We start from the raw sequence: 22,642 nt of genomic DNA, 5'->3' as shown, positions 1-22,642 counted from the left end.
ATTATTTAATGGCTCATTACTTCTGTAAAATTGCCTTTCCCTGCTCCAGACTTTCTGGTGAAGGGACTGCCCCGCTTCTCCAGAGAATCTAAATAAATCTGTATGTACCAGGCCTGTAAGTAGTCAATTTGAATTAGGATCTTTGTGTCCCACACAGACAAGGAAAAATATTGTGATAGGTTAATGGAATTTGTTGCATCATAACAATCTGATTGGCTGGATACTTGAAACGAGGAGCTAGCAACAATTTCCATCAGATTACTAAGAATGTTCATTGTTTGAGTTTACCTGCAAGGACAGTTTATCAATAGGGGACCAAATTTCCTTAGATAACAGACTGATGTCTTCCTGCATCTCTTAAGGATAACACATTTCCTTGAAACAAGATTAGAACAACAATTAGTAGAAAAACTGAACTTCTTAACTCACAATTAGTGATTTACAGGAAAGCTGGATTTCCAAACTTAACTCTGAGACAAATGAAAGATGACTTGGGAAGCTACAAAAATTGTCAGCAATACATACAGAATGAAATCAATAACAAACAAACAAAAGAGGCTGGAAAACCCACCAGAAACTTATTGACATGATATGGGGGCAAAGTGATTAAGATTTATACCAATGTTAATTGTGTCAAAGGAGAGAAGGGGGTGAATAGAAGAGATGTGGTGAAAGAAGAATTGGCAATATTTTGTAATAGTTTGAGCAAAGATATCTAGGATGACCCATAGACTGTGAATCTGAGAGACTTGGAGGATAGTGATACCCTCCACAGTCATAGAAAAATTAAGAAAAGGGAAAAGGATGAATTTGACTTAGTCATTTGTCATAATCATTTAGGTTTTTCCTGATTCAGTTTTGTTTGATTTGGATTTTTTCGTATGTCTACATATTTTAAAATATTCATCCTGTCATTTTTAACCCTGTAATCATATTCCCTCAGGAGTCACCTACAATTTGTTCAGTATTCCTAAAGCAAACAAACTCTTAGGATTCTGGGTTTTTGTTTTTGTTTTAATTTTCCTTGTCAGAAATAATCAAAGCTCTCTATATAAATCACTTTAGTGTTTTATTTTATTTTAGTACTTTTGAAAACACAGAGAGCAGTACATTGTAGTAGTAAATGGTGATAAGAAGAAATGGATAATTTCACATATATAATTGATATATTGCTTGCCTTCCCAAAGAATGAGGAAGGAGCAGGAGAGAGAAGGAAAACTGGTATCTCAATTAAAAAAAAAAAAAGAATGTAAAATGGTTAATATAGCAATGTTTTGCTTGATTTTGCAGATGTAATCGCTATCAAATTGCTTGTCCTATCAAAGAAAGGGAGAGAGAATTTGGAACTCAAAAAAAAAAAAATTAATGATTATCAAAAATTGGCATGTAATTGGGAAATATTTAATAAATTTTAAAATACATTTTTAAATTAATGTAAAAACAAAGATATAGTGAGATGAGTGAATGAGTGGGGGAGAGGGGAGAAATGGATTTTTCGTTTCACATTTAATAGCTGTACCACCCATCGGCAAGACTTCTTGAGCCTTATCATTTTTCCCCTTATAATACTTTCATTACCATATAAGAGCAGGAAGAAACTTCAGAGTTCATCTAATTCAAGTTCGTCATGAAGAAATCGAGATTTAGCGGCATAAAATAGTATTACTAGGGATAGGTGGGAAAGCTGAAGCGGGATTAAATCTAAGAATTCCCAGACTCATTCTGGAGCTCCGCGGTACTTCAAAAGAGAGTCCGAAAAGCACTCTGGGAATCGTAGTTCTGAAAAACTGCGTGTCCTGGGGAACTTTGGGAAACGAAGTTTTGATACTCAACGCGGCCGAAATCACGGACGCTCAATAATGTGGTTGCGCGCGCATCAAAGTCGCCATAACAGTGACAATTCTCTTAGAAGTGGCTCAGGATTTGTTTCCTCTACAATCCGAGGGATCCCAAACAGCAGGTATTGGGGCCCCGGGCGTCTCTCCCCGGACCTTTGCGGTCTGTGGACTCAGCAATTGCTGCAGTGAGAGAAGTTTCTTGATTATGTTTGGAGATGGGGGTAGATGAAAGGAAAGATAGAAAATGACAATGATAAGCATTTATATGGCGCTTTCAAGTTTGTAGAGCCTTTTAACATATCCCATTTCCACATACATACACCCCAGTCCCTGTGTGGTAGGCGTCGTTATCTTTATTTAATAAATGAGAAAACTGATACAACGGGTTAAGTGACGATTTGAACTAGGGTCTTCCTGATAACAAACTGTAACACTTTATACCCTAGTTGGACGAAAAGAAAGGAAAATGACGGGGGACTTTCCCATACCCTCATTTGGGAGTAGAACCATTTTATATTAGTTCAGTTGATTGTCTGATACATGTATGCAGGCTGATTGAAGGATCTTTGTTTTTTGTCTCTGTGTGTGTGTATCTGTTGTGTGGTATGTCTATTGCCAAACCCATTTATTCATACGATATTTTTGGAGTTCCTATTGTGCACAAAGCTATTTTTCAAAGAAAAAACCATTTTTTTCTGCTCTTCTGGCCCCGTTAAAATATATGTAATTTTTCAGCCATGAGCTAAGGGTAAAGTGCTAGAGTGCAGAACTAGTGTTCGTCCGTATGTGTGTATTTTTAAATAGATGCAGCATAGTATAGTATAAAGTATAGTGTCAAACTCAGATTAAAAACAAGAAAGCAGAAATTAGCGTTATCTGTTTTGTATTATACTTATATGTCTGTTTCAAACATTCCCTGATTACATTTTAATCTGACTCCAGCATTTGACTGAATTTGACATCTCTGGGATTAAAAAACACGGGACATGATTTATGTCACGGTCCTAATTCTAATTTGTTACTGTATAACTTTTAGTCAGATAATCTATGTGCATTTTACTTTCTTTCACTTCTGTGTAATGCATATCATAAGATTTCTTTTGTTTACCCCACAAAGGTTGTTGTGGAAATATGTAAAATGTAATGTGGAATGTAAAATTTCTGTCAGGCAGTTAACCAAGGACAAACTCGAAAATGAAAAACCTCTTAATCTTAGGGAGTTTACATTGTTTTAGAGGAAGTAAGTATCAATAAGTACACAATATATAGATATACGAAGTAAATACAAGGCAATTTCAAAGGAGAGACACTAGCCTGGGAGGTCCTAAGGAAGAAGCAGCATTTGAACTAAGTTTTCACAGGTGGTAGGGATACTTAAGAGGTGAGGGAATATATTCCAAGCATGAGGGACAACCTGTGCAAAGACAAGTAGAGAGAAATGGAGTGTCACCTGTGAAAAACATCAAATAGTCTGGCTGGTCTTGGAATATAAAGTGGGTGAAAAAGAGTAATATATAATGATTATGAAGGAGTAGATTGAGGCCAAATTGTGAAGGGCTTTAAATGCCAAGCTAAGGAGTTTGCATTTTATCAATAAGGTTAGAGGAAGTCACTGGATCTTTATGAGCTTGGGAGAAAACCCCCACCTCTTCTAAACTTCCCTATTTCTTTTGAAAGCACCCTTATTCATAAATTCTTTCAGGTTCAAAACTAGTCTCTTTCTGTCAATTTAACTCATTCTATATATATCCACTCAGTTTCAGGATCTTGCCATTTCTTCTGCCATATCTGTTACAGCTGATTGCTTCTTCCTTTCACACTGACAGCTTCTTAGATTATCACAGCATCCTCCTAATCCAGGGAGTTTTAACTTGGCATCCATGAAATTAAAAAAAAAATTTTTTTTATAACAATTTCAATATAATTACTTTTTTTGTGATTTTATTTGTGTTAATTCACTTAAAAATCTTAATCTGAATATGAGCTTTATAGACTTTATCAAACTTCCAAAAATATCTGTGACACAAAAAAAAGACTAAGAATCCTTATTCTAACTGACCCTTCTTCAAGTCTCTCCCTATTCCATATCATTTTAAATATTGCTATCAAAGCACCTTACCTTTTAAAATTTTTTAATTTTTAAAGAATGTTTTTATTTTATTTTTCTCAATTACATAAAAATAATTAACTTTTAAAAAATGATTTTTGAGTTCCAGATTCCTTCTTTCCCTGATTCTTCTCTGCTCTCTGAGAAGACACTTTGATATAGGTTATACATGTGCAATCATGTGAATCATATTTCTATACTAGCCATGTGGCAAAAGAGAACACAGATGAAAAAAGGAAAAGGAAAGTTTCAGAGGTTTATATTCAGACTACATTAGATTTTTCTCTTGAGATAGGTAATGTTTTTCAATATAATTCTTTCAGAATTGTCTAAATCATTGTGCAGATAGCTAGGTCATTCAAAATTGATCATCGTACAATATTTTTTATGTTCAAAGATTTCCTGGGTCTACTCATTTTATTTTGCTCAGTTCATATACATGTTCCCAAATTTTCCTGAAACCATCCTGTTCATCACAATAGTATTACATCACAGTCATATACCACAATTTTCCAGCCATTCCTCAGTTAATGGACATGTCTTCAGTTTTCAATTTTTTTGTACCATATAAAGAGCTACTCTAAATATTTTTATACATATAGGATTTTTTCCCTTTTTCTTTGATTTATTTTAAGTATGAATCTGACTATGTTACTCTCCTACTTCATAAATTCCAGTGACAGTTGCATCTAGTATAAAATGTAAACTCCTTTGTGTACTCTTGGAGAACTTCATAACTTGTTCCCAAGCAATATTTCCAGTAACACTAAACATCACTTTCCTCCTTCACTCAGTAATCCATCAAATTGCCTTTCTCTCTGTTCTTCGCATATGAAATATCTCTCATCAGAAGTAACAATTATTATAGTAATCTATGTGAGAAGTGATAAGGTGTCGAGCTAAGGGGCTATCAGTGTGGGAGGAAGGAAATAATCAGTTTTGAGAGAAAAAAATGGCAAAATTTGGGAACTGAGAAAAGATGTAAGATGAGAAACAGAAGACAACATGTGCCAGCCAAGTCAAAGCACCACTACTTTGACTGTCCTCTCCCCTCAAACAGAACCCTATGGAGATATTTCAGGTTCCTGAATATAAAAACCTTGGGAATAGCAGTGCCTTCCATGCCACCAGACCTGCTTCCAAATCATCCCCCATAACTATCATTGAGGAGAGAAATAATTGTAGAGCAGGACCCACTTTCCTCATCACCACAAGCAATAGCTGAACAGCTTATGTCCAGCTGCCACTAGTGGGTGGCACAGGAGTGCTAGAAAAGAAAGCACTTCCCAGACCAGTAGCCCTGTTCTTCCAGCTCTTGTGATCATGACCTGGAAAGGCAGCTACCAGCTCTGCCTATCAGCTGCCAACCATTAGCTCCAAACAGGACAGCTAGGGTAACCTGGTGAAGCAGTTCTGATGGGTGCTCTGAGGGAAAAATAGGAGACACTAATGAGCCAGTCTTCTCTTGTACATATGAAGATAGCTTGGGATTTTGAACCCAAGAGTCTTGGTGTAATCAAAATTTTCTATTTTGTGATCAGTAATGATCTCTAATTCATCTTTGGTCATAAATTCCTTCCTCCACAAGTCTGAGAGGTAAACTATCCTATGTTCCTCTAATTTATTTATGATCTCGTTCTTTATGTCTAAATCATGGACCCATTCTGATCTTACCTTGGTATATTGTGTTAAGTGTGGGCCCGTGCCTAATTTCTGCCATACTAATTTCCAGTTTTCCCAGCAGTTTTTGTCAAATAATGAATTCTTATCCCAAAAGTTGGGATCTTTGGGTTTGTCAAATACTAGATTGCAATAGTTATTGACTATTTTGTCTTGTGAACCTAACCTATTTCCCTGATCAACTAATCTATTTCTTAGCCAATACTAAATCGTTTTGGTGACTGCTGCTTTATAATAGTTTAGATCAGGTACAGCTAGGCCACCTTCATTTGATTTTTTTTTTTCATTAGTTCCCTTGAAATTCTCGACTTTTTGTTGTTCCATATGAATTTTGTTGTTATTTTTTCTAGGTCATTAAAATAGTTTCTTGGGAGTCTGATTGGTATGGCACTAAATAAATAGAATAGTTTAGGGAGTATTGTCATCTTTATTATATTTGCTCGGCCTATCCAAGAGCACTTAATATTTTTCCAATTATTTAAATATGACTTTATTTGTGTGGAAAGTGTTTTGTAATCTGGTCATATAATTCCTGACTTTCCTTTGGTTGATAGATTCCTAAATATTTTTATACTATCGACAATTATTTTGAATGAAATTTCTCTTTGTATCTCTTGCTGTTGGATTTTGTTGGTGATGTATAAAAATGCTGAGGATTTATGTGGATTTATTTTGTATCCTGCAATTTTGCTAAAGTTGTAAATTATTTCTAATAGCTTTTTAGTAGAATCTCTGGGGTTCTCTAAGTATACTATCATATCCTCTGCAAAGAGTGATAATTTGGTTTCCTCATTACCTACTCTAATTGCTTCAATCTCTTTCTCAACTCTTATTTTGTGGCGGCCCTTTTTGTAATGGCTAGAAACTGGTCATTGAATGGATGCCCATCAATTGGAGAATGGCTGAATATGAATAAATTGTGGTATATGAATGTTATGGAATATTATTATTCTGTAAGAAATGACCAGCAGGATGATTTCAGAAAGGCCTGGAGAGACTTGCATGAACTGATGCTGTGTGACATGAGCAGGATCAGAAGATCATTATATACTTCAACAACAATATTATATGATAATCAATTCTGATGGACGTGGCTCTCTTCAACAATGAGATGAACCAAATCAGTTCCATTTGTTCAATAATGAAGAGAACCAGCTACACCCAGCGAAAGAACTCTGGGAAATGAGTATGAACCACAACATAGCATTCCCACTCCCTATGTTTTTGTCCACTTGCATTTTTGATTTCCTTCTCCGGTTAATTTTACATTATTTCAAAGTTCGATTCTTCTTGCGCAGCAAAATAATTGTATGGACATATATACATATATTGTATTTAACATATACTTTAACATATGTAATATGTATTTGTCTACCTGCCATCTAGGGGAGGGGGTGGGGAGAAGGAGGGGAAAAGTTGGAACAGAAAGTTTTGCAAGGGTCATTGCTGAAAAATTGCCCATGCATATGTCTTGTAAATAAAAAGCTATAATAAAAAAAAAAAAGAAAGAAAAAAGAATCCTCTTCAGGATGTAGCTCACTACCTTCTATACAAAGCCTTTCCTGATCCCTTCAACTTCTAGAACCCAAACTACCTTGTATTTAACATATTTTTGTTTTCGCTTTATATTTTTCTGTATATAATTAGATAATATATTTATCTCCTCCACTAGAATATAAACTCCATGCAAATAAGGATTGTTTTATTCATTATATTCTGTCTACAGACATAAAAGAAGCTTAATAAGTGCAGGGCCCTCTAATAAATAGCCATGATATGTTTCTTTCTATAGTACTCACGAATGTATGCAGATCTCCACTGTGAATCTGAAGGAAATTAACTTCCCTCCAGAAAGGCAACTCTGAAGCAATGTTACAATATCAGATGGAGAGATGTTGGCTCTGAATAAGATAATGTCAGTTCCTCTATGCCCCAATATTCTGGACGTACATGAACGAGACAGGTTAATAAAAGGTGCTTCTAAGAAACAGATCACCATTCTAACAAGAGAGAAATTCAACTCTGAGGCTTCTCGACAGAACTTCAGGTATTTTCCGTATTCAGAAAAGGCTGGACCCCGGGAGGCTGTAAACCAACTCTGGGAACTCTGCTTTCAGTGGCTGAGGCCAGAGATTCACACAAAGAAGCAGATCCTAGAGCTACTGGTGTTGGAGCAATTCCTGACCATCTTGCCCAGTGAGATTAGGATTTGGGTGAAGTCCCAGTATCCAGAGAACATTGAGGAGGTGATCACCTTAGTGGAAGATTTGACTCAAATACTTGATGAGAAAGGTGAGAGCTACAAAAGGATGGGGGAAGGGAAAAACAAGGCCTCTTCAGCATATGAGAAGAATAGAAAATTCAGAGAGAAAGAGGGAAATATCGGAGGTAAAAGAAAGTTTGTGGATTGGTCAGGATGAGAATATATAGTCTCTGGATTATATATACTCTCTGGAGATAGTTAATGAGAACCTTTTAAATAGCAATATTGTTTCTGTGTCTATTGTCATCCTTCCCACTCCATTCTTTGTAATTTACTTTGTGCAAAGTATATGGTCACTTAATAAGACAGCATTCTCTGTGGTCTGTTCTTATAAAGGAATACATATAACAGGCAATCAAAATACTTTCTTCCTATAAAATTCTCTTACAAGGCTTCCTTCCAAGGAACTATGGCAACCCATGCATAAATCAGTAACTGAGCAAGGGGCTCAATAATAACATTTTCCCTGTACAATATATTTTCATCCTATAAGGCCTTTATGAGATAAATAAGGCAGATGTAATTATTTCTAGTTTTACATGTGAGAAAATTAGTGTATAATGTGATCAGTTGATTTGTTCAGAGTCATACAGCTAGAGAATAAGTAATTTTACATATGAGAAAATTAAAGTATAGTGTGATCAGTTGATTTGTTCAAGGTCATGCAATTAGAAAGTAGATAATTTTACATATGAGAAAATTAAAGTATAGTGTGATCAGTTGATTTGTTCCAGATCATACAGCTAGAGAATAGGTAAGCTTGATTTTGATCCTTGCTTCCTAATTCTCATCCTGTCCTATAGAGAGTACATTTTCTGGCTGATCAATACAAGATACTAACTTTTAATATGAAGCTATTTGTAAGGAAACAGGTAAATTTGTTCATTCCACATTCTTTATAATTGAGAGTTGTCTTTAAATGTACAGGATTATATACTAGCAAAATTGTATGGAAGGCAAAACTGTAAAATCAGCTATGTGTTAGTTCCTAAACAAAATTTCTGTCCCTAGAAACATGCTATGATCACAGATACAAAGGCAGGGTTCCATGTAATTTTGCATCCTTTTTTCTTCCCAGCTGTAAGTTCTCAAGATCCTGCTCTTCTCCAAAAGGGAAGCATAGAAGAGGAAAAGTCTACTGTGCTCCCAGTAGACAGATTTCAGGTAAATTGGAGTTCTTTCTTTTTCTTAAAATACCACCAGTATTATATAGCATCTCCTGTGTTCCAGACACTGTGGTAAGCACTTACGAATATTATCTCATTTGATAATCACAACAGCCCTGGAAAGTAGGTGCTATGATAATCTTTGATTTTACTGAGCCAAATAGAGATTAAGTGACTTACCTGAGTAAATTATATAAGACCACATTTGAACTCAGTTCTTCCTGACTGTAGATCAGTACTCTTCTCAACTATAACACCCAGGTGCCTTAAGTATAGACATTTTTCTTTGATTCTTCATATTCAGTGTTTATTAAAGTATAACAGTATATTTTCTAAATATTATTAACACCTTTAAGAAATCTCTCCTTCCCATGCCCCCCTTACTCCAAATAGAATAATTTTTTAAAAAATTCTTACACTCAGTAAGTATTATCCTACAAAACAAATTATTGCATAAGCCATAAGCAAATATGCATGTCTGATTCTGGATTTTATGTCTGCTGCCTCTGTCAGTAGGTTGGTACATAATTCATTTTCATTCCTCTGTACTCATGTTTTATATTAATCAAAGTGTCATTTTGTAAATTGTTCTCTGATTTCATTTCATTTTATATCAAATCATAGTTATCTTCCTGGTTTCTTCTGAAACTCCATTTTTTGTCATTTCTTATGGCAAAATAGTATTATTACTTTGTTCAGCCATTAAATCCTCACTGGTAGGTACCCCTTTGCCCCCACCAATTTACAGCTTTTCACTATTATGAAAAGAGCTATAATGAACACTCTTTTTTACATATAGGTCTTTTTACTTTTTATTTAATTTCTTTAAAGTATAATTGTAATAGTGGTATAGTTGATATATTTTGATATGATTTAATAACTTTGATGAACTTAAACTATAGTGTGATAACTTTGGGCTCATAGTTCCAAATTGCTTTCCATAATAACCCAACCAATTCATAACTCTACTAGCAATGGGCTGTTTTCTCATAATCCCTCCAATTTTTATCATTTTTTTCTTTTCTCATATTTGTCAGTTTTATAGATATGAAGTGAAACCTCGGGATTGTTTTAATTTACATTTTTCAAACCATTAGTGACATGGAATATTTTTTTTTTCTGGTTATTGATAGCTTGGGTTTCCTGTTCATATGCTTTGATAATATATTTATAAATCTAAGAATAACTTCCTAAAGTTTGTTTTCCACTGCCTCTTTGATTTATAAATTTGAATCAATTCCTTATATATCTTGAATATAAGACTTTTATCAGAGAAAATTACTTCACAGATTTTTTTCTCACTTACTTTTTTTTCCCTAATTGTAGCCACATTATATTTGTGCTAAACTTTTTACTTTGTATAATCAAAATTGCCCATTTATTTTGTGATACTCTCTTATCACTTGTTTAGTTATTCTTCCTCTGTTGATCTGAAAGATGATTTCTAATTTACTTTTCTAAAATTTGCTTATGATGTAAACTTTTATGTCTAAAGTATGTGGTACGAAATGTTGATTTGTGTTCAACATACATGTTCATTCTAGTTTTAACTAAGTTTTTAACCAGTTTTAACTGGTACCAAATTGTCTGAGATCTGGTACTGATCTTCCTTCCTTACTATTTTTCTCATTCCTTCCCTTGAACTTCTTGATCTTTTGTACCTCCAGACGAATGGCATTATTATTTGTGCTAACGTTTATAAATTGATTCTTTTCAAATTTGATTGTCATTAAATAAGTAAATTAATTTATTATTGTCATTTTCTGATATTGATAGCATTTCTCTAGTTATTTATGTCTTTTTCCCCCTACAAATTGTATTTTATAATTGGATTCATATAGTTCCTGGTTATATCTTGGTAGATACAAATTTTTTCACATATTTTATTTATGTGTGTGTGTAAGTGTATTTCTTGTACCTTCTCTAGTTATTTTGAATGGAATTTCTCTCTCTTCTGATTGGGTTTTGCTGATAATTATACCAAAATCTGATGATTTATATGGATTTATTTTATAGTCCCCCAACTTTACTTAATTCATTGTTTCAATTTATTGGCTGATTGTAGCTTCTAAGAAAAAATAATATAATTTGCAAAAAGTGTTAATTTTTTTTTTTTTTTTGCCTTTGTTCTTTTAATTTCTCATTTTTGTCCTTTTGCTAAAAACAAGAATTTCTGGGACTATGTTATATAGTAGTAGTGATAAAAAAGTAATGCTTTTTGTTTTCAGACTAATTGCCTTCCCTTAAGAGAATACTCTCCTACCTACTTTTTTAACAAAGAAAAACAATTAAGCAAAATAAACCAATACTGCAACTGTATCTGATGATACCTATGTAGTATTTCACATATGAAATCTGCCCTACCTTTCCTGATCAAAGGAGCATCAGTTTTTCAAATTGGCTTTTAAGGGAAAGACTTAAGTCTTTCTTACTATTATTTTCTAAGGTCTATCTCAGGACCCATCCTTAGGCTCTCCTTAGGCATTGCTAGGGCTCCCTCAGCTACTTATAGTGCCTCTGGTAGCTGAAAACTACAGCTGTCCTCTCTTCTCTGGAGCAGAAACCATAGATTCTGTTCTACAAATACCCCTAGCCCTACTCTTGACAGTAGAAGGTCTTTCACTCATCTATTCAACTGTCAGGTGAAAGTTCCTAAGGCAGAGACTGCCTTCCAATCCTATTGTTTGTTAATTCTGCAGAGTAGGCCTGGAAGTATTTAGCTAAACCTCCACTCCTAGAGTTCAGGTCTTTTCTGGAGCCTTCTCACATTGTCTTAGAAGGACAGTGGTTCATCCAATGTTTATTTCTGCTGCTCTGAGGTTATGTTTTGTGTTTTTTTTGGTGTGGGTTTATACGTGTGTGTGTGTGTGTGTGTGTGTGTGTGTGTGTGTGTGTGTAGAAAATTTGGAGAGCTTAAAGTTTTCTAACCTAATCTGTCACTTTCCACTAGAGTCTTTCTTTAAGCTTTATTCATCAACAATACAAAACAAATCTAAGTGATTTAACAAAAATAACAACACACTAATAAAGGTTTTAAACATTTCCGGTATAGTAATAAACATGTACAAGACTACATTTTTTAGAAGAGGCACTTTCAACTTAGAAATGATTATATTCCATCCATACTGCCTGATAGTTAGAAAATGCTTAAAAAACATTTTTCATTTATTCCATAATTTCATTTGTAAGTCTATTGTTTTGATGAGTTCTAGATTTCAGGGTTCCTGGTCAGGGAACCAAATGATGAGATTAGGGTTCCTGGTGGTCAGGGAATTAAATGATGAGGTTAGTGGCAGGTTCGGGGTTCAGGGAACCAAATGAAGAGGTTTGGCTCCCCTAAATCCTCTTAGGATTCAGCACATGGCAGGGAGTTATGGGAACTCCCTTCAGGCAGCACAGAGGTCCTTCGTAAAGGAATTTACGAACCCAAAAGGCTAGATTAGTAAAAAGAAGTTTATTATTGGCATTGGAAAGTCAGCCTTTGCTAAGCATTGAATAGAAAGACTGAATTCCTTAGTGGCAAGGTCCCAGCAGAGAAGTAAAGTTTCTAATAGAAAAATCTAGTAGAGAAAAGAGAGGTATAGTCTTGTTAAGGAAATAAGGAAGAAAGATAAAGAGAGGGTAACACTGACAGAGAATATTTCAGTGGGCAGACATTGCTGCTATGCATGGCATGGCATATTAGGTCCTCTGCAAGGACTGAGTCCCAAGTTGGCTCTTTTTATAGTAGAAGCCTTGGCTACAAGCTGGGGTTTGCTCTTGATGGGGGCTGGGTGGGCTTGAGCTGGAATTGAATAGAATTGAATTAGTCTTTTTAGGTTTGATCTTTATAATTCAATAAGGTTGGAATTCTCCAGCAGACTCAACTAGCCCCATCTAGATAAACCACTTTATCTTAGTTCCCTGGGGCAGGTCTCAAAGAGGCAGGGTTCAAGGAGAATCTCTTCTTCAAGGAGCTTGAGATTTTCGGGTCTTCCCTCATCAGTTTCAATGGAATTTCAGAATATGCTTTTTTAATGTATTCTTGGATACCTTTTACCATTACATCACCACTCTTTCTAAGAGGGAAGGAATTCTTCCCTTTATTGTCAAAACAAAACACTTGGTAAAATAACTGGTTCTTATGATATAGAAAATATATACCTTCCCCTATCAGATGTGTTGTTGTTCAGTACCATCATTTGTTGGAATCCTTACAAAGTGTAAATTCATTAGAGTTGATAGAGACAATAATTATCTAATTTAGCATGGTTCAGTATGATTGATCTGATCTTACAAGGAGATCTTATGGGCCAGAAGAAACAAGGTACTAAGTGAAACTGATAGAAACAAAGCTTGTGTTCACACCTTTAGAGAGCTCATATAATCAAGAAGTATTTAAGTTCTCATTGGAGTTCACAAGTATGGGAGATTCACAAAGTTAACATTGTAACTTTGTGAATTCACACCTCCCTTAATCCCTGCCTCCAGAAGGAGGAGTCAACCTTTGGGAGATCATATATATAGAAACTTTTAGAGCTTCAAGTTCGGAACATTGCCAAGAGTTGGAGAGGAGCACTCTGGGAGATTGAGAGCTATCGTGTTTCCCCGATAATAAGACCTATCCCGAAAATAAGTTCTCCCCTTACTATGTAAGATTCCTCTAAAATAAGCCCTCCCCCGAAAATAAGCCCTATTGAGATTGCTACTGTAGTGAAGGTGATCCCCTGCGCTACGCTATATTACGGTACCCTCTAAGCGGGAGTGAGGGGGCATGATGGAGGATAAAAGAAGAACTCAGGGGGCATCATGGAGGATAGAAGGAACACTCAGGGAGCATGATGGGGTTAAAACATTATTGAGGGGCATGATGGAGTGAAAAGAAGGACTGATGGTCATAATTTTATTATTCTGTCTGCACGGGTCACCTGTGTTTTGGCAATTCGTTTGGATGGAAAGAAAGCCACACCTCTAATCATCAGTAAGGGCAAGAAAGAGAAGATTGAACGTGTATCAGGCATTTAAGTTCTTGAAACCGAAAAAGCCTGGTGTACACAAGCTGTTATAAGAAAGTGGGTTGATTTAATGCTGCCACTTGTTATGCAAGGTAACCAAAGAGGTCTGATAATCTGAGATTCAGCCATCACTCACCACACTAAAGAAATGAAGAACTTCCTTGCAGAGAGAAGAATAGATCAAGTAATGATTCCTGCAGGAATGACTGCCTATCTCCAGACTCTTGATATTGCAATAAACAAGCCATTCAAGGACCATTTGCGCATGGAAGTCAATGACTACATTGAAAATAGAATGGAAAGAAATCAGCGTGGAAACTTTGTGAAGCCCTGTCTGCAAGAAGTCGTGACTTGGGTGAAGAAGTCATGGGATAAAATTACTGACAGCTGTGTCACCAAGGCACTATGACAGGTTACCTGGACAATACATGTTCATTTAAAGAGAACTATATTGCTGGACATGACAGATTGGGTCCACGTCTTCTGAAGGAAATAGAGGCGCAAAACAGCCAGGATGGAATTCAGGGTATGGACACTTATGACGATGTTGTTGAAGATGATGACATGATCATTATTGAATAAAGGTACTTTTTTTTGTTCACATTTACCTGTTTATTAAAATTGCTGTCAGTGTTCATTAAAATAAGCCCTCCCCTGAAAATAAGCCCTCTGGTATTTTTTCTATCCAAAAAAAAATTAATAAGATAGTGTCTTATTATCGGGGAAACACGGTAGGAGCACTCTGGGAGATACAGAAGCCCACAAGCCCTCTCAGAGATAAGACAGATTCATTCCAACTTTCACCTTAGTGCTGGTTGGTGACATTCGGAGTTGAGCTAGAGGAGTCAGATCCATTCCATTTTCCACCTTTGTGCTGGTTGGAGGCTGAAGGACAAACCTTTGGATTTGGAGACATTCAGAGAGAGCTCTTGGAACCAAGCAGAAAGATAGGCCTCTAAGAAAACTAACCAAGCTACTTTGGAAGGAGAAAATAAACGTTTGAACTTTCATCACCTGGCTGCGTTTGGAGTGATTATTACTTGTAACTGAAACTAAGGCTGCCTCCAGAAAACCTCCCCAAGAAACCTGCTCCCAGAGAGAACCATCGTATATTATAAAGAAGAAAAACACCAGAATCATTGGATTTCCATTTACCTAGTTAAGCTTTGTTTGGGGATTCTTCACTTACATTGTTGCAACTATTGTGTATAATATTCTTTTGACTCTTGTTATTTCACTTATGCTATGAATATTTTGGTATTCTGTCCTTGACTTTCTTGAAATATGTATTCAGTAATAGAGTTGCAGGATTAAACTTTTCTTGGATATTTCCAAATTAATGTCCATATAGTTCAACTATTTCATAAATTTTCAGCCTAAATGTTTATCTCCTGAGCCAGTCTCTAACCTCTAAACTTATTATGCATGCAGTAAATATACTAAGAAAGAAAGGTTGCATAGAAGTAGAAAGAATGCCTCAACTATCAATACAGCATATATAAATATGGGTATTATCTATGTATTTTGTAGCTTGCAATGTCATTTTGTTTCATAATGAAAGGAATGATACTTGCAGTTACAAAAATATTAAGTAGGAAATATTATTGCATATGTTATGGGATGATTCAAAGCAGTCAAAAAACAGACATTAAAGAATTAATTGTAGCTATCATAGTTTAGTTCATCTTTTTAATTTTAAATTATTAAAATAGGCTTTTTCAATCTAATGATTTTTTCTGACATTTGTACATGCAAATTACTTCTCATAATTATAGTTGTTAAAGTTATCTTTTTCAATCTCTCTAATTTTCTCTAGTAGTTTGTGTAATTGGTTTTATTGACATACCAAATTCAGCAATATCAAATTTATAGTTACTCAAAAAAAAAAAAAAAAAAGGGAAAGATAGAAAGATAAAAAGTGAAGGTAATTAGCTTCAGCATCAGCAGTAACTAGAACACCTGTTAGCAAAAAAAAAAAAAAAAAGAGATATGAAAAGAGTGAAATATATACATCAGTATTTTCATTCATTTCCATGAAATGTCAGGAAAACTAATAGAAAGCCTCTGATATATTGAATAGATGCTTTAGGAGGATTTAGGGAAGGATTTGGACAAGAATTACACAGATTGAGAAAAGATATATAGATGTTTTGCTGTCTGCACTGTTCTTAAGAAGTGAAATCAGGAAAATACAGGTGAATCAGAATTTGAAGTAAAATAAACTTCATTTCATTGAGTAACACTAAAAATAGGAATGTGATATGTCTTACAAGGGAAGGGGTAGAGTAGAAAGGTAGCGAGCTCCACAGTTAAATAATAAACTCAAATTTGCTATTTAGTGGTGATAACTTGATATTAGCAAATTGGAAAGAATAATGTGAGATGGAAAGCAAGTGGAAAGAGGGTAATAGATCAGAGGCTTAGACTTGGTACTGAGGGTGGAATGACTTCCTCATTATCTCTGGGATAGTGGGAGAAATTGGATTTCTTCCAGGAGAAAAGCATTGGTTAAAATAGTAGAGTTAGGGAAAGCCAGGCTTTCTCTTGAAGTGCTGAGGATAAGGTTCAGTGCTGAAGGCATTTTAATCTCTTTAGACTGGGAATTTCATAAGCTCAGTAGAAGGGAATATTAGAATGGAGAAGAACTTCTTTGTATGATTTGGGCCAAGTGATCTAAGTAAGATCAAGTATTGTAGATGAAAAATTATTCAAAAGTGGAGATCTTATTTCATTCTTTTAATTCTACCACCAAGTCTGACAATAGGGATACATGTGGTGATATAATAATACCTAGCATTTATATAGTTCTTAAATTAACAAAATGATTTGGGGCTATTTTGTGTCCTTAATAATTAGAACATCACTGTATACTCCATTTTTCCAATACTGCCAGTGTCCCCTAAAAATAAAGAGCTAATTGTGGGAAAGCACAAATGTATTTGATGTTTCAGGAATCAGTGACATTCAAAGATGTGGATCCGGACTTCACTTGGGAAGAGTGGACTCAACTGGCTCCTGTTCAACAAGACCTCTACAAGGAAGTGCTTCTGGAGAACTATAGGAATCTGATTTTTCTTGGTAAATCTTCTCCATATGAGTCAGAGTTCTTATTTATGGTTGTTTTATGTTCTGATTTTCTAAAGAATATGAAATATAAGAAGTGTTTATCTGAATTTTGTCTTAAGTTTCAAAATTGGGGATTCTTAATACGTTCTGGACTTTTTAGATTTTTTTTTTCACCTCTCTTTTCCACAGAGTGAAAAGTCTTTGCCTTGTAAAACCAAAAATGAGGCAGTATCATTACCTTTTGCTGTCCCACTACTGCCGTTTTTCCATCTTTTGCTTCCCTGTGTCTAGGATTTTTTGCCAAAGAAGGGCCCAAAACAAATACCTCTGGGGGTGAGGTTCTTGTGGCCCCCTGGCAAAAAGGGCAGATAATCTAGGTTCCTTTCTGAATCTAAATCAATTCCATAATCTGTCCTCTATACATATAGAAACAGTGTCAAATACTTTTCAGAAGACATTTGAACTATTCTTGGTCTTAGCATATTCTTTCTTTCCTGATTATGATAAACTTTGAATTGTATTTTGAAATGACTTTTCCCACAGCATAAATATCCATTTCACTTTTCTCTCCTTGGCAGGGCTTTCGATTCCCAAACCAGATGTGATCTCCCAGTTAGAATGTGGGGAAATGCCATGGACACTGGAGAATGAAGCCTCGAGAGCCATCTGTCCATGTGAGTTAATGAAAAACTAACATTGTTATTTACTACAAATAATCACTAAAGAAGTTAATCAGGTAGAAAACATCTTTGAAATTTTGACTCACGAAGCTCTTTTTTAAATGTTTCAGGACAACAGAAAGGGTTGATTTTGACTGGCTTGATGCCTATGTAGTTTATTGTCTTAATATATTTTGTGTCCATTGTCTCCATTTGCTTAATTCCCATTCCTTAATTAATTTCCTTGAATCTAGCTTTAACTCTCATTACTTGGTAGAAACTGATTTTATAAGTCATTTTTGATTTCTTTTACTAGATGTTGGATTCATATTCTCATATTTCATCCCTCATATTCATATTCAATTTCTCTTCCTTATTTGATGGTGTTGAGCAGAATCACAGAATATCAGAGTAGAAAGGAACCCAGAAACTCTCTGGTCCAGCCCATTCTTGAATATGAAGGGTATCTAGAAGGCAAAGTGATAATTCAAATCCAGCCTCATATACTTTCTAGCAGTGTGATGCTGGGCAAGATAATATCGGTTTACTTCTTGTTTCTTCATCTATAAAATGGCAATAATAATAATAATACCTAATTTCTCAGGATTGTTGTTAACAAACAAACAAGTTGACAATTGTAAAGTGCTTAGCACAGTACTTAGCAAGTAAATTATTCTATATAAATGTTATTTTTATTGAATAAGAAAACTTGCTATGATATAAACAACATGTTTATATTCAGCATATGCTTAAAGATCTCTTGTGAAGAGAAATGCACTATCTTTTGAGGTTCCTCTATACTTTTTGGCCTAGTAGTTTCAATTTACTTTATATGTGAGGATGAAGGGCATCAAGAGCTCATATGCTGATGATATATTACTGCTATAATAAGATATAGTAGAAAAGGGCCAGATGTAAAATAAAGAGATTTAAATTTTAGATTCTATCCTGCCTCTACCTGTGTATCCTTCTTGATATTTTGTCATATTTTCTTTTGTTAAGCCTATCTCCTTGCTTATTTTTTCTTCTTCAGAACTTCATCATAAATTCCAAGCTTGTATTGAATACTGCCAATGAGGATAAATCAGCATTTTTGGTTTTCCAAAGCTCTTTCTTCTGAAGAATATAATACAAAACCTATACTTACATTAGTGAGAGAGAGGTCTTAGGCTTGGGAGAGTTGTATTAAGTGCTAGCTCACTTGTTTATTGGCCATATGACTATAGACAAATCATTTAACCTTTTTGAGCCTCAATTTACTCATCTAAAAAATACTGATAATTGTAATGGATACTACTGCCCTCATAGTTGTAAGCAAAGTGCTATATCAATCATCATATATCTATAGAAATTTGAGTTATTTCAAAATAGACATTTTTCATTTCTCATTTGCACAAAAGTTTTCTTCTAATACAGGATACATTTTTTTCATTTATTTCAGATTTTGATACTGAGCCTGAAGCAAAGGAGCCATTTTTAAAGTGGGAAACTTCTGTAGAAAAACTATCTCAGAGGACAATAATGGAAAGACCTACAAGACATAGTTCCTGGGACTCCAAATTAGGAGAAACCTTTAAATTTCAAGGCCCATTAGTGAAGGAACAGAGCCAACAAGAGAATCATTTGAAACAAGTGATGATCACACATGAGAAAACTCTAAGTAAGGAACAAACCTCTGAAAGTAATGAATTTGAGAGACACTTTGACCTGAGATCAATCCTAATTACTCAACAGAAAATTCCCATAGTAAATGGTGTTTATAAATATAATATTCATGGAAAATATTTCAAAGATAATTCACAACTAATTAAATGCCCAAGAATCTACACAGCACAGAAATCTTTTACATATAATGAATTTGAGAAATCCTTTAAACCTATTTCACAGTTGAAACTTTGCTCTACCCATCATTCTGCAGAGAAATCCTATAAATGTAATGAATGTGGGAGAGCTTTCACCAAGTGGGCGAATCTTACTCGACATCAAAGAATTCATTCTGGAGAGAAGCCTTATAAATGTGATGAATGTGGGAAAGCTTTCACACAAAGGACACACCTTACACAGCATCAGCTTACTCATATTGGAGAGAAACCATTTAAATGTAATCAATGTGGGAAAGCCTTTTTCCAGAGGACACACCTTGTTCAACATCAGCATACACATATTGAAGAAAAACCCTTTAAGTGTAATGAATGTGGGAAAGCCTACAGTTCTGTTTCACAACTTAATCTTCATCAAAGAATTCATTCTGGAGAGAAAACCTATAAATGTAATGAATGTGGTAAAGCCTTTACCAAATGGGCAAATCTTACTCGACATCAGAGAATTCATTCAGGAGAGAAACCCTATAAATGTAATGATTGTGAGAAAGCCTTCTCACAAAGAGCACACCTTACTCAACATCAACTTATTCACATTGGAGAAAAACCATTCAAGTGTAATGAATGTGAGAAAGCTTTCATCCAGGTTGCACAGCTTAATCTTCATCAAATAATTCATTCTGGAGAAAAACCTTATAAATGCAATGAATGTGGGAAAGCTTTCACCCAAAGGACAATTCTTACTCAACATCAAAAAATTCATTCTGGTGAGAAACCCTTTAAATGTAATGAATGTGGAAAAGCCTTTTCTAAGCGGTCAAATCTTACTCAGCATCAGCATACTCATATTGAAGAGAAACCATTTAAATGCAATGAATGTGAGAAAGCCTATAGTTATATTTTACAGCTTAATATTCATCAAAGAGTTCATTCTGGAGAGAAACCCTATAAATGTAATGAATGTGGAAAAGCCTTTACCAAGCAAGTGATCCTTACTCAACATCAGAAAATTCATTCTGGAGAAAAACCCTATAAGTGTAATGAATGTTGTAAAGCTTTTACCAAGCAAGCTAATCTTACTCGACATCAGAGAATTCATTCTGGAGAGAAACCTTATAAATGTAATGACTGTGGCAAAAGCTTTACCCAGAAACCAAACCTTATTCAACATCAAAGAGTTCATGCTGGAGATAAAAGCTTTGTACAGGGTACACATGTGACTAATGTTTGTTGAGTTCATTCAAATTAATGTATTTTGCCAAAATCTAAGTAGCTTGTCTAAAGCATCACCCTGATCTACAGTTGTTCAGTTAAAAAAGAAAAAAGAAAAGACCATTTTAGTCTGTCATGACCTGTTGTGATAAAGATATTTTTACTTTAAATAATACTTGTTTTTGAAACTGTTCACAAATCATGCTGTAGTAAAGTGTTCTAAAACACTTTCTGCAAAAGATAGAAGTCAGACTCACTGGTTTGGCCTTTTATCTTTTAAAAATATGATCTACAAGGATGGACAGAAGCAGCTACACCCAAAGAAAGAACACTGGGAAATGAATATAAACTGCTTGCATTTTTGTTTTTCTTGCCGGGTTATTTATACCTTCTGAATCCAATTCTCCCTGTGCAATAAGAGAACTATTTGGTTCTACACACATATATTGTATCTAGGATATACTGTAACCTATTTAACATGTATAGGACTGCTTGCTATCTGGGGGAGGGGGTGGAGGGAAGGAGGGGAAAAATCGGAACAGAAGTGAGTGCAAGGGATGGGTTCTGTCAATAAAAAATTATTTAAAAACAAAAAATTAATTAATTAATTTAAAATAATAATAATAAAATAAAAATATGATCTATTTATGTCCTTTTACTTTATATTACTGTCATTTCTAGGGGAAAAAATTCTTCAGATTGGACATTCCTTCGAGAAAAACAATTAAGTACAAACATTCAGTACAGTGACTGCCTCTGACAATACATACGACATTCTGCCCTATTAACCCCTACTTTTCTACTTCTCTACTGTGAAAAGAAAGACCTCTTATTGTTCTCTTTCACCTATTCAAGGTTCAGATTCCTTTTTAAAATTTTTTTTATATTGTTCTTTTGGTTGTCTTTTTAACTTTTCTAAAAAGTAGAATGTTTGCCCTTCCTCTATCCTAAGATTCCTCTCATATTTTTCAAACTTTTTCAAATATCATTGATATGGCTCAGTCCAATCTATCAGTTCTTTTCATATTCTAACATGTCATTCATCTGTATCTGGTAATTTGAACTTGTTGAGTGTTACAAGATGTTTACTTTGACCTAACCAGTTTTCTTTCCCTATCCTTCCCAATCCGAAGATCATTCCTCTTGAAAGAGGGAAGAGATATAAAGTAAGAACTCATGTACTTCAGCCTTGTATATTATAATCAGTCCTTAAAATAGAGGTACACTCTTGTCCTTTCTTCTTTTACCAACATAGCTAAAATAATACTTTTGTTTTCCTCAACTCTAACCTCAGCTGGCGTCCAGATGCCAGCTTTAGCTCATTCGTTGTATTATCATTCCTGACATAGTTCTTAAAAGATAATGCTACAGTTTTATATTCAACCTCCAATACTTGAGACTTTAATCTCCTATATGAGTCTTTATTAAAGGCTGCATTAAGGTGTTCCTTGTTCTTACATTTCAATGTCTTTAATCTTATCAGACTCTCATTCTCAAGAGCATTAATTTTCCCTTCAATGTAATAGTACATTAAATGCCATGTACTCTTCTCTGAATTTCACAAATCCTTTCTTCTAAAATAAAAGGTAAACATCAGACTCATGTTTTGCTCTCATTTCCATTACATCTGGATGGAATAGTCACGCAAGGTTATCGTCATTTCTATTTCTTTAACTACTTTTTTTCTTTTTGGCAAAATTGTGTCAAGAATACAAATTTGTGTGACAAATACAAATATGTCCTTGTTGCTTTATCTACTCTTTGAAGGATGAATTGAACAGGAAGGTAAAGCATAACTTTCTTGGCTTTTGTAAGAGAGTACTAACATATTTAGTTC

General features: G+C 34.7%; 1 protein-coding gene across 1 annotated transcript; it reads left to right on the top strand.

The window, feature by feature from the left end:
• The first annotated feature begins 283 nt into the window (after positions 1-283).
• Positions 284-22,401, top strand: LOC127545983 (zinc finger protein ZFP2-like). The gene is made up of 6 exons (XM_051973458.1): positions 284-1,960; positions 7,418-7,917; positions 8,967-9,052; positions 17,000-17,126; positions 17,693-17,788; positions 19,215-22,401. The coding sequence occupies exons 2-6, from the start codon at positions 7,518-7,520 to the stop codon at positions 20,825-20,827; spliced, it is 2,322 nt and encodes a 773-aa protein (XP_051829418.1). The 5' UTR covers positions 284-1,960; positions 7,418-7,517; the 3' UTR covers positions 20,828-22,401.
• The last annotated feature ends 241 nt before the right edge of the window (positions 22,402-22,642 follow it).

This window comes from Antechinus flavipes, chromosome 1 (assembly GCF_016432865.1).
Source record: "Antechinus flavipes isolate AdamAnt ecotype Samford, QLD, Australia chromosome 1, AdamAnt_v2, whole genome shotgun sequence".
NCBI lineage: Eukaryota > Metazoa > Chordata > Mammalia > Dasyuromorphia > Dasyuridae > Antechinus > Antechinus flavipes.
The sequence above is the reverse complement of the archived record's forward strand: the minus strand, read 5'-3'. Positions and strand labels throughout refer to the sequence as shown.